This window comes from Cervus canadensis, chromosome 8, assembly GCF_019320065.1.
Source record: "Cervus canadensis isolate Bull #8, Minnesota chromosome 8, ASM1932006v1, whole genome shotgun sequence".
Classification (NCBI taxonomy): Eukaryota; Metazoa; Chordata; class Mammalia; order Artiodactyla; family Cervidae; genus Cervus; species Cervus canadensis.
Genome location: NC_057393.1, coordinates 10,387,993 through 10,401,324, shown reverse-complemented (window position 1 = coordinate 10,401,324; position 13,332 = coordinate 10,387,993). Strand labels below are relative to the sequence as shown.

General features: G+C 47.1%; 1 protein-coding gene across 18 annotated transcripts in view; it reads right to left on the bottom strand.

Annotated features, from left to right (window-relative positions):
* Positions 1-13,332, bottom strand: part of FGFR2 (fibroblast growth factor receptor 2) — a 105,125-nt gene that overhangs the window by 35,828 nt on the left and 55,965 nt on the right. For all 18 annotated transcript variants that reach the window (XM_043475273.1, XM_043475266.1, XM_043475271.1 and 15 more), the window contains one exon: positions 819-1,009. In XM_043475273.1, coding sequence (XP_043331208.1) covers positions 819-1,009 — 191 coding nt within the window. The remainder of the gene's footprint in view (positions 1-818; positions 1,010-13,332) is intronic.

The following is a 13,332-nucleotide window of genomic DNA, read 5'->3' as shown; positions in this document are numbered from 1 at the left end:
TTTAATGTTCTAAGCTGAGCTACCTATGGTTCTGGAAGACTGTTCTTCTTAAGGACATTCTCTATGAGTAACTCAATGTGGGAGACATGTCAGGCAGCATGGTCAGAAGTATTTGTGCAGACTCAGCTACCTGTTGCTATCACCATCCTGAAGAGCAAAAAATAAAGATCTAAAAAATAAAGAGGCTGGTGCTATTAAAACTGGGTCTTGCAAGGAACCAGAGAAGAACTACATGGGGAAAGAAGGTTTCCTTGTTCTACATTTCACACATGCAGAAATACCTTCTCAAGTTTTCATCTAAACCACGTGTGAAAGAATTTCAAAGGTTAAGGGATTTCTTTTAAAAGGAAAATCTAAATTGTTTCTAAAAGGTGGCTACTAAAATCTGATCCTAACATCATATTAAGAGAAAACAACATCAGTGGAACAATAAACGTTGCTACAACACCTAAAGTTTATAACGCTCTTTCCAGCTACTCCAATCCATTGATCTGCACAACGCCCTGTAGGGGAGATATTATCACGATCCCCACTTTTATAGATGTGCAGCTAAGCCTAAACATCTCATCTAAGATCTCTGGGCTGATAAACAGCTCAACTATTCTGACTCCAACTTTAGTAGTCCTCCCACTGCCCCACGGCTCCCTTCTGAGATTTTATTAGCAAGCCTAATGATCTGCTAATTCTCAAACACACTCTGTACTAAACACATACGAGAGTTATCTTCTCTCAAATTCAAAAGGAAATCAGAGAACTTGTGGCCAAACTCATAAGGGGAAACCCAGTCGTGGGTATCTTTGGATTCAGAACTTGCTCACCTTCAGAACCTTGAGATAGGGCAGCCCGTCGGGCCCGTATTTACTGCCATTCTTTTCCACGTGTTTGATCCACTGGATATGGGGCTGGGCATCACTGTACACTTTGCAGACAAACTCCACATCGCCTCCAACCACGGTGGAGGCATTTGCCGGCAGCCCGGCTTGAAGGATGGGCCGGTGTGGTGATCGCTCTGGTGGAGACACAGAAGGAAGGGGGAGAGGGGACGGGACACGGAGAGATGAACAAATAAGTCGTGCTGTCCAGAAGGCTGCTAGTGAACTCAAGCCAAAAAGGCCTCGAGTCTGCTGGCTGACTCTTTTGAAATAACACCACGGCCCGATGCATAACAAAAAACGACTTCAAAGGAGATGGCTGGAGCACGACCCTTGTAAAAAGAGTACTTATTTAGAGAGCTGAGAAAAGAACTTACTACATTCTCAAGTCATTGTTGTCCATGGCCACCTAATGAACAGGAATAAGATTTTATTTTGAGGATCTAAAAGATAAATGGTGAGGGAAAGAGTGCCTCTTCTCTTATTCCATTTGGGACCATTTCAGAAACTCACCTTGATCATCAGCTTAACATCTCAGGGACTAACTCTGAGGTCACCCTGAATTCCAAAATGGCACCCATAGGCAGTGTCTCCCAGCACCTTTCTAAGATGCTCTGGGGAAGATTTACAGCCCTTGTTTTGAAAAGAAAATAAACTAAAATCTAAAGCCCAAAGTAACGAACAACTGGTTTCATCCCTTTGCTGTGGAGTTCACTCCATTTGGTCATTCTTCGTCCCCTGTCCCGTTCACCTCCCTGCTAAGTACTACGGATCACTGTATGTCCCAGGCTAGATGCACAGGCAGACGCTCCTCGGCTTACTCAGATGTGGCATCAAAAGAAACACAAAGCAACACTGGTTCACAAGCCCTGGCGCTGTCTCAGACCGTCTTAAAGGAGGCCCCACAGTGGGTAAGCCAGCAATTACTTTCCACCCTCACTTGTCTGCGTCTCTCTAGGGAAACTTTCCAGTTCAGGGGTGGTCTTTGCAGAAACCCTGCAGAGGCAACCGCATCAAGATGCAGGATCAACTATATAAGGTTCCTCAAGAATCAAGTAACAGACCAGCCTGCTGCGTGATCTTGTCCACAAAGACAGTCCACATAATCACAAGTGGACCAGAGCCTCCCTACATAGCAGCTCGGTCAAGAGTCACACACAAAAAGAGAGTCCATGCACAAATATCACCCCATACCCACCGACCTGCACATACCTGCTCCCTGTCTCCCTCCCCACACTGTGGGTACCGCTGCCTTTAACCTCCAGCCTAAAACATCACCAAGGGAAATGAGGACATCCCAACCAGCCTGATAAACCGAAGATGTCTCCACACCACACCTGAGCATCCCCAAGCATCGCACTGGAAACAGCAAATTAGAACGACAGCTATCTAAGCCTTTCTATATTGGGGCTTTCAGATTAAAATGTCATTTAGTGGAATTTGTTGGACAGGAGCCAGACCATGTGCAAATTGATTTTACTGCGTAAGCCTGTGGCTGGCTTTTAGAAACTTTAAAAAAAGAAAAGAAAAGAAAAAGTGCTAGCAGTTACACTTTAGCACATTTCATTCTAGAGTCTTCCATCATTTCACAAACACCTTTATTTTTACATTAAAAAGATAGGATTGCAGAGCCCAAAGAAGGCATTCTTTTGCCATGGTATCACCCACATGGGCTAAGCAAACAGCTCAGAAGTCAAGGCTCCTAGTCCTGGGGGTAGAAAATCTCAAAGCTGGAAATCAAGTGTCACTAGAAACAACTCACTGCTTGGCTAAGACACCACCCCAGTGATGGGTCACTGTGAGCTCCTGGTCAGGTCTGGTGGCCAGGTGGATGCAGTAGGGACCTGCCAGAGGCCAGCAGGGACAGAGCTACGGTTCAACCCTAGCTTACCCCATGCACGTGAAAAGAACAGAGTTAAGTCCTCACACACTCTCCCCACCAGGCCTCCTTCTAAGAGACTTAACAGCCCAAGGGGCGCTGGTCCCACGGGCTAGATGCTGCCGGCCAAGCTCACAAAACAGGCTCCTTTGCACCTATCAAATACGGAGGCACTTTACTCCTTCCCACAGAGAAGTGAATGTTAGGTATCAGTTCCTTCCCTGGCTCAGTTTTCCAGTTTTGCATGCGTGTGTTTGCATGTTCAAAAGATAAATATTTACAGTGGACCTAAATATTTATTCTTAGAAACAAAGGTACTATAAAAATCTTAAATGTCATAAGCCAGATCAACTGAATTTCAAACCAAGTCCCCTTTCTTCAACATGCTTGTTTCTCATAAATCGTTTCACAAGCAAACATTGTGCATGTAATACCAAATAATGATGCCGTGAACAATGAGGGCTTTCATACGGCACCGCAGCCCTGGTCTGCGCCAGCCTTCAGCAGAGAACTTTGTCACTGGGGTAACACTGGCAGGGCCCACGATGGAGCTGCAGTCTTGTTTTACTTGTGGTCAATGTGCTGCTCTGCTCCAGTTATTAAGTTATTCCATTGCTATCCGGACTATGTTCACCCAAAAAAAGAAAAAAGAAAAAAAAAAAAGCACCATCTTCGCAATGGTTTCATGTTATTGCATTTGCAAATTACAGCATACCAACTGTTACCACTTACAGTGGTGAATTCATCCTTTCAAATTTTCTCACCTTATACAAAATAACCTCTGAGCCACCCCCACTCCCCCTCGGCCCTTTCTCACTTTGGGTACAAAAACTGCAAGCTGGATCACTCTGTAATCGAAACCTTACACCGCCTTCCAAAACTTATTACAGCTGCCTCCAGTATAAAATGAAACCTTAGAGAATGTTATTTAAAATGTTTTTAAAAAGTCAGTAGGCCTCATGTTTCGTTTCTCCACATCAGGCTTTGATTTCCTTTGCAACCTTATTCTCTGCCCTTAAACAAGTCGGAGAACGAGGCCTGAAGCATCTTGGAAGAGATCCCAGGATGCCAGGCTCTGCCAAGAACGGCGTTCCCCTTTCTCAGATCCTTCAGCAACCACTCTTCCCTTGTGTCCATCAGACCCCCAAGAACGGGGATCACTAGTGAGAGGATGACAGCGCCTGGACTCCCGTTCTAACTTCTGAAAAACTGGGGTGAACGCAGGGTGCAGACGGCAGGTAGGAGAGCAGGCTGGGGTGCAGCCCCCAGGAAGCGGGCAGTCCCTCCCAGGCCCAGGCCAGCAGGCACTGGGAAAGCGGGACAGGGCTAGGGCCAGGACGGTGGGCACAAAGCCCCTCTAAGAGCGAACGTGCTCTCCTCGGCCCTGGGGGTACACCAATGCCCTTGCATCTGCAACATTTTGGGGGCAGCAAACTGATACAGAAAGAATTTGGTGGTGTTGTTCGGTTGCTAAATCGTGTCCAACTCTTTGCAACTCCATGGACTGTGTGGCCCGCCAGGCTCCTCTGTCCACGGGATTGCCCAGGCAAGAACAGTGGAGTGGGTTGCCATTTCCTCCTCCCGGGGATCTGCCTGGACCAGGGATCGAACCCACGTCTCCTGCATTGGCAGACGGGATTCCTTACCACTGAGCCACCAGGGAAGCCCATAAAGAGAATCAGTCAATGAATCATCTCTGGATGAGAGAATAAAACCCAGAGCTGGCCCATCTCCTGTCCTTCTGTAATCACAGAAGTCATATCTCCTCTACCAGGAAGGATTTCCTTTGAGGCAAGGGGTCTCTCACAGCATGTTTAACTCTCAGATATTATAGAAACCAGATTTTTCTCTTTATAAGGGGAGCAATATACACATACAGAAAAGCCAACAGGCATCTCATCTCTGTGTTTTTACTGAAATGTTTAAAAATACATATTCTGGTTCAGCAGGTTGCCGAGGTACAGTGCACGGGCCGGAAAGAAGATGAGCACCCTTACAGTAGGAGATTCTGAGGTCCCTGCGTAAGCTCCAAATTTAGACGGAATGGAAGGCAGTCCAAAGGGTGCGGCTGCGGCCGATGGGACAGTTGGCTGCCTTGCTGGAATGAGGTTCCACCAAATAAACGTGTAGTAAGCACAGCCTGGAGTGCTTTAAAAAACACATTCTCTCCCCCGCATTCTCCCTCTCACTCCTTTTGTCAAGTACTCCAAACCAGTCGACTTTACCAAAGCAGAAGGCCCAGCTGCTAAGAGTCTAAATTTTTGAGACAGGCTCTCTCAAATCCTACTCTGGAGCTGGGACCAAGGCTGCAGGAAGAAAACAGCCTGTTTCATTCCAAGGGGTAATTATTGAGAAGGAGAGAGAGAAAATGCCTGAGTGACAAAGAATAAATCTTTGTTAATTGACCATTTGAAACTTTATAACATGCCCGTCCCTCCTCTGGACATAATAATATGTTTGCTCGTAAGAGATCTATAACTTTTGCTCTAACACAGCAAAGGCCATAAAAAACGTCCACTGGGCAGAGAGGCCTCCTGTCCATGGGCTCCGTAAATACACATCCCCGGGATCAGGAGGAGAACCAGCTTCTTAAATTACACCTATAAATTAATCAAGTCCGGAGTCGCCAATTTCCCAGCACACACTGGTCTTCTAAGTATTTCTCCACAAAGTTCAGCAGCGCTTGCCACAAAGAACCATTTCAAAGCCACACTCTCTGGCAGCAAAACACGGAGAGACTCCAATCACGGTGCATGCCCAGGACTGATCTGGAAACAGCGAGCCTCCTCCTTCTCGGGCACCCATTCATTTCAGGGACGTGAAGAACCCTGCCTGCCCTGTCTTTAAATTAAAATCAAAATTGAATTACCCCTCCTCTGAAATGGCAGTTTCTTAGCAACTCCAAGGGGCTGAATAGGGAAAGAACATTCTGCGATTTGGAGGACCCGTGAAAACAACTGAGAATTCTTGCTCCTAAAGCCCAGCCTCGCTTTTTTTCTCAAGAGTAGGCGGTGGTGGCTTTTGTTGCATTAAAAAAAAAAAAAAAAAAAAAAAACACACACTAAACCAGTTAGCATGAGGCCTGGTTATTAGGAGAGCCGATCAAAAGCCTCTGATGTTTGAGGAGCCCAAGAACCTGCGAAAGACCTCACACTAATTACAATTAGTAGAATGAGTTCATTGCCTTGTCAAGACTCTGCCGAATATGCCCTCAAACCAGCCAGGCTACATCTAACTGGGTTCCGAGTTTTCTTTTCCCTAAGCTTCCTCCGGCGTCTAGAGACAGGCACGAAAGGAGGTCAGAACTAAAAGTAAGCTGGAGGAAAAGGGACAGTTAGGACATAGGATGAGAAGGAGTGCTGCTCTCTCAGAAACAGTCAACGCATCCATAGCCAGGATTTTGCTTGTCATTTTCCAGAAAGGACTAGGGGATGCTGGGTACCAGAAATTACTTTAAAAAAAAAAAAGGAAAAACTCACTTTGGTAGAAGGTGACTAGTTTGCTGCTCTCTTTCCATCCTACATGTAGCCTCATCTTCCTCCTGCTTGGATATCTGATTCTAGGGGTTCTAGAGGAAGTGGCCTGGGGAGTCAACTTCCTCCAAAACATACGTGTGTCTCTGCAGAGAGAGCAAAGTCTGGGGGAGCAAGCTGGTTTGGGGAAAGCCGAAATGTTCTCCCCAGCACTGAGGTTCCTCAGTGACTGAGGGAGGCTGCGCTGTGTGAAATGCTAGAAGCAAAACACCACTCATGCCTTTGTGCTTGCTCGATGAGGTGGAGACGCAGGGTGAAGCGCTGGCTGAGGCTGGATGCACTGGGAAGCCCAAAGCAGGCAGAGGCACGGCGCCTTCCCTAATTAATGTCATAGACGGTATTATTTGGCTGGGAGTTGAGTGGCTTCTACCAGCTGGGTGTCAATTTAGGTCTTCTTGGGCAAATTACGGGAGCGGGGCCGTGCGTTATTTACACCCCAAATGTTTATGATACCCTGATCTCTGCGTCTTCAAAAAGTTAAACTGGATGTGAAAATGCTTTGGCGGCCACAAAGGTATGCCAACTTTAGGTTCAAATGTGCCCTTTCTTTTGTGAAAAGGCTTTGGGATGATGAAAAAGTTCTGAGATGGACACTGGTACAGTAACAACTGTACTTAATGCCGCTGTACTGTATCCTCAGAAACGGTTGAAATGGTACACTTTATGTTATGTATATTCTACCTTAATTTTTTTTTTTTAAAGGAACATGGCAAAGGTGGCAATCTCAGGGGGAGATCTAGTCCCAGGGATCCTGGAAAAGCCGCCTTCTCAATTAGTTAAGCATGTTTATCTTGTCTGGTTGACTAAATGAAGGCTCTCCTCTCACCAGGCACAAGGTCCCTGCCTGTATTGTGCTTGGTTTTCAGGCTGATGCAAAACTCAGACGTCAGTCTCCCTCCTGAGGAGCTGGGATAAACACAGCTGAGCACAATCATGCCGGGGAGCTCCATCACCGAGCCTCAGCACCCTGCCACTTGCTTCAGCCCATGCAACATCTTTCAGGAATGCAAGGTTATCAGCTGGTGTCTGCAGAGCTGGCTTCCCTTCATGGGAAGAAGATGTTGGAAGCGTTAAAAAAGAAAAACAAAAAACTCCAGGATCGAAATATACCCTCTTGTTACACAGGTGGAACTCTGATGTAGATTTCACACCCCCGCCCCCAAATAATTTTCAAAAAAGCTTAAAAAAAAAAAAACCCAAACCATGGGGGAGTCCCCAAAGACAGCAGTGCTCAGAATGAAGCTGTTTAGGATGAAGATGTTGGTACCCAAATAGATCCAGTGAATCTCCATCTAGAAATAGGTCCTAGAAAAATATTAACCCAGGTGGCCAACAAACAGGTGTGAGCAAAGTCTGTCAATGGAGCCTCTCTTGTAACTGGAAAACAAAAGATGAACATAAGCTAAATACTCAGCCAAAGGGGACAATTAGATAAATTATGTCCACAACAGACAGTTACACAGACCACTAGAAAGACTGAAGCAAAAAGCTACGTACAGACATGGAAAGATGTCCACAGCAACAATGATGATGCTTTTATCAACTTTCACCATTAAAAAACCTGACTTCAAGAGGAAATCCAGAAAAACCCATCGTGCTCATCTCTCTGATGCCTGACTCCTGGGGCTATTCAAGCAGAAGCAAAAGCTTTCAGCCCATCTGAGCAAACAAGAAATGCCTCCCTTTGGTAACGAACCACAGGAGAAGTTGGACATTAAAACCCCATTTGTTTTCTTAGAGGCATACTCAGGCCCTGAAAATAAAAGTGACTCTAGAGAATAGTTCCTTGATCATAAGCAGCAGCATCTAAAGGGAAGCTTCAAAACAGTCACCCAGATCACAAAAGGCTCCAATCTGAATTCTTCTTTCTTCACCATCCAAGCCAGATGAGAGACCTCGGGCCAGCCCTGCCCACTACCCACTGATCACTCAGTGATGGTTCACACTCAAGGTGCTTTTGTTTTGTTTGGCCAAAATGTAAAAATTTAAAGGACTAAATCCTTCATCTTTCAGTTTTAGTCCAGAATGTATACTGAACCAAACAAAATGAGGGATTCCTTTTTTAAGTAAAGCACAACTTCCAAAATGATTCCTCCAAAACAATATCCAATGCTTATCTTTAAAAAGAGCACTTTCACACGGAGACAATAGAGAATATGTCTGGGGCACCTTCTGACCTGTGACTTGCACACTGATTTGGGATGGAGAGAATTCCAGTAGGCTTCGTTTGAGAGAATTCTCTAAGTGGGAGGCTCTGGGAGAAAGAAAAAAGGGTTCTATCAAGATCCAGGAAGCTCCATTTCTATTTTATCACCTCACTGCGGCCGTCTGCGGGGACTGCACTGTGACCTGGCGTGCCCAACAGGCGAAAGCACGTGTTCCATTCAACCGACCGTCCCAAGCACTCTGCAGGCCAAGCACCAGATGCCCCACAGACAGAGGATTAATCATTACAATGCAATCAATAGACATGACCCCTGTGGAGTGATCTTTCCCTCCAGACCAAGGCAATGATGTTCTTACCTCCACATTGCTCTCTTCTCAGGAGGAGGAACAGAAAAACTTCCCCACAGAAACACTGACACTCTCCCTTCAGCCTTTTCTTCCCCACTTCCCCACCTGTATCTGATCTCCTTATGGTGAAAGACAGTGTCAGTAACTCAAGATGCCACCTTTCCATTTCAAACCTGCTCTTGAAGTTGGGAGCACATCCTTATTACGATAGGTCATTTCTCCCCTAGCTTCCTCTGACTATGAAAAGAAACCAAACACAAGACCCCATTGCAACAGCGGGGTACTCTAAGGGTGGGGGAGTTCATAAATGCATTCTGGTGGAACTACTATTTCAGAGGGGAAGGATTTGTTGGTGTTTCTACATTCATCTTAATGAGAATAGGCATAATACAACCCAACAGAGGTCTTTTGTTTAAAAAGGTGATCAGTAATTGAAGCTGTGTGAGGTTAGGGAGAAACTAGGAAGATTCCTTACATTAGAATTTGCAGTCCACTATTCTTGCCTTGGAAGGAAAGTTATGACCAAACTAGATAGCATATTAAAAAGCAGAGACATTACTTTGCCAACAAAGGTCCATCTAGTCAAGGCTATGGTTTTTCCAGTGGTCACATATGGATGTGAGAGTTGGACCGGGAAGAAAGCTGAGCACCAAAGAATTGATGCTTTTGAACCGTGGTATTGGAGAAGGCTCTTGAGAGTCCCCTGGACTGCAAGGAGATCCAGTCAGTCCATCCTAGGGGAGATCAGTCCTGGGTGTTCATTGGAAGGACTGATGCTGAAGCTGAAACTCCAATACTTTGGCCACTTCATGCAAAGAGCTGACCCACTGGAAAAGACCCTGATGCTGGGAGGGATTGGGGGCAAGAGGAGAAGGGGACGACAGAGGATGAGATGGCTGGATGGCATCACCGACTCGATGGACATGAGTTTGAGTAAACTCCGGGAGTTGGTGATGGACAGGGAGGCCTGGCGTGCTGCAATTCATGGGGTCACAAAGAGTCGGACATGACTGAGAGACTGAACTGAACTGAACTGATTCTTGCCGGGAGGAGAAGGCAATGGCAACCCACTCCAGTACTCTTGCCTGGAAAATCTCATGGACGGAGGAGCCTGGTAGGCTGCAGTCCATGGGGTTGTGAAGAGTTGGACATGACTGAGTGACTTCACTTTCACTTTTCACTTTCATACATTGGAGAAGGAAATGGCAACCCACTCCAGTGCTCTTGCCTGGAGAATCCCAGGGACGGGGGTGCCTGGTGGGCTGCCATCTATGGGGTTGCACAGAGTTAGACACGACTGAAGCAACTTAGCAGCAGCAGCATTCTTGCGGGGACAATTCCACAGACACAGGAGCCTGGTGGGCTATAGTCCACAGGGTTGCAAAGAACTGGACACAACTGAGCATGCACACATTCAATGTTAAGAACCACAAACCCCCAAATACAAGTTACTCCAACTGTTTCTTATTATTTCAATTCAGCACACACTGATCAAAATCTTGCTAAGTTCTAATTCAATTACTAGGCACCCTGACTGCCACTGATGAATTTACATCTTCATGCCATGCTAACCTGCCCACACTCTGATAGCAGCAAGCGTTCTCTCTGCCCTCTGCTCCCACCTGAATCATTTCCAGCTATGGTGAAGAGACCCTCTTACAAAATGCTGTAAGTCATACACTTTAACACGTCTACATCCTCTTTGCCCACATCATAGACTCAATGCCAAAGACTAGACAGGAGATCAAATATTAGCCCTCACCCCAGGCACCTCTCAGCCAGGCCCCCTGCCAGAATAAAAAACAATCAATAAAGCTTCCTTCTTCAACTCTGGGGCAGAGGGCAGCTGATGGGTTGCAGAGAACATGGCATATACGCTGATGTGGCAAAGTTCTAACATGTCCCATCCAGGCCAGCATGTGCCTGCTCCAACCCCAGGAGCTGGCAGCCATGGGTTCCACCTGCTCTCAGTGCCTGGAAGGAGTCACCTCGAGTTGGTGTTAGTCCTGCAGGAAGCACTTTCTGCTGGTCAGTAGATCTGGGGCCAATGTAACCACCCACTGACCAGTTTTTGCCCCTCGAATACCTGTTATGAAACAGGTATGAAAACCCGCTCTGGAGCAACCAAGAAGCTCGTTAAACAGTAGCTACTGAAGGAAGTTTTGAAATCTCTGTCCTGAAGGGAAGGGGAGGACCAACCACTCCTTTAGGCAGGGCTGGGCTGAGTGTGCATGTCTCAGCTTAGAGCTGTGAAAGAAGGTGTGGGACCCCCTAACGACAAGACTGGCAATCACATGGGCCCCATTATTTAAAAGCACCACACACCTACTGCACCTTTCCAATGGTGCTACAGGAAAAGCATGTCATCACCCCCATTTTACAGATGAGAAAACTGAGGCTCAGAAGTTCCACGACTTTCAAGGCCACAGAAATAGCAGAGGAGGCAAACAGAATTTGAATCACTCACTCATGTAATTCCCACAAGAACCTCCAGAAGTGCTACCCGGCAAGGAGTGGAGACCCCTGAGGGTTAATGTGATAGCAAGGTTAGGAAGAGGAGAAGGAATTGGCTGCTGAAGACACAAAAGCAGTGAGACTTTGCTTCCTACTCAATCCCCACTAGAGCTCCAAGATTCCATGTCAGTGTTAACAGGCTCACTTAGGAATGCACCACTGTGACCTATTCCCTGGCATGGCACCTTCATCCATCATCAATGGAGGGGCCTTCTGCCCACCTCCAGCTAGATTTCACAACGTTGAGCTGGCACACAAAACCAGTATCAGGAGAAACACCAAGTCTTAAACTTAGAACAAGAAATGGAAAAGAATTCATTGGCAGCAAAATCATGAATATGGAAAATCAAATGAGGTCTGGCCAGGAGGCTTCTAGGTCAAGACGCTTCAAGTTAAGAACCCCAAGGGGCTCTGTGGAGCTGAGGGCTGGCGAGTGCCAGGGAAATGCACAAGAGCTATAAGTTGGAAGGCGAGAGTCAGGTGTTGGACGCATTTAAATCTCCAGATACACAGTGTTGCATTGTTTCACGCTACCTGTACCGTGGCTGCCCTCATCACACAGAAAACCAAAAGCAGCATCCAGGAATCACCATGTGATGGAAGCCAGGACACAGAAGGGTCTTCCATAAGAAGCAAGTGGCTGGAAATGATCCTAATTTTGAGAGCCTCAGTAATAAGCCAAAAAATTAAAGTCGCTCAGTCGTGTCTGACTCTTTGCAACCCCATAGACTGTATAAACCATGGAAATCTCCAGGCCAGAATACTGGACTGGGTAGCCTATCCCTTCTCCAGCCAATCATCCCAACCCAGGAATTGAACTGGGGTCTCCTGCATTGCAGGCGGATTATTTACCAACTGAACTATCAGGGAAGCCTGATCCAGCCAGTTAATTCACAGACTACAACACCATTTCTTCTTTTTTCTTAAAGCTTACTTTGTTCCAATATCCCCCTCTCCCCGCCAAAACAAAGGTCCACTGCCCTGCAGAAGTGCGGTTTCAGGGGCTCTGACTTGTCCCAGTCTCCTTCCTATGGCCCAGGGATCACACAGGGTCCTTTGTCTTCCTAGGACAGGGCTGCCCCAAGCAATAAACAACTGACACGACTTCTCCCACGAGGACGGGCTGCCAAGCGCTCCACACCAGGTGTCGGCCTCTTAGTCAGGCCCATCAGTCAGCGTTCACAGTAACGACTTCACTCCTTCCCAACACACACCTGAGGGACAGGCAGCACTGCGATGGATTCCCTCCTGCTTTCAGGCTGAGTCCCATCCTGTCTGGAGCCAAGTTATAGCAGATTGAGGTCAAGGGCCAGTGGACAGCACCATCGTCCGCTGAGCACATCGGGACTAGTGAAGGGGACTGAGTGATTCCCTCACAGCCAGAAGGGACACCTGGCCCCTGAATGGCTCCCAAACATCCACCGAGACACTGTCTGCTGCTTACTGCCCCGGGAGGACGAATCTCTGGGAAGCCAATTCACAGGAGGCACGGCTGGCCTCCGCAAATCCAGAGGACTTGTTCCTCTGGACTCAGCTGCCTGTGGGCTTTCTCTGGTGGCTCAGACAGCAAAGAATCTGCAGGAGACCTGGGTTTGATCCCTGGGCCAGGAAGATCCCCTGGAGAAGGGAATGGCAACCCACTCCAGTATTCTTGCCCAGAAATTCCATGGACAGAGGAGCCTGGGGGACTACAGTCCATGGGTTGCAAAGAGTCAAACATGCCAGAGAGACTAACACGGCTACACATTACCAACCCCCCCCACCAAATACCCAAGGCCAGGTGCAAAGCTCCCAAGTTACCCGCTGGTCTCTGGGAACGCAAAACTAGACAGCAAAAGGACACAAAGCTCATAAATCAAAGCCAAAGAAAGGGTCTTTATGAGTAAGAAGGAGCAACTGGTCTTCTGAATACTTCCCTTGCTCCCCCTCTCTCTCACTTTTTGGGGGTTTTGGCAACAAAGAGCTGAACATGGGGTTCACCTTTCTCGAGCCTGGCTGCAGCAGCTGCTGGTCTACACCA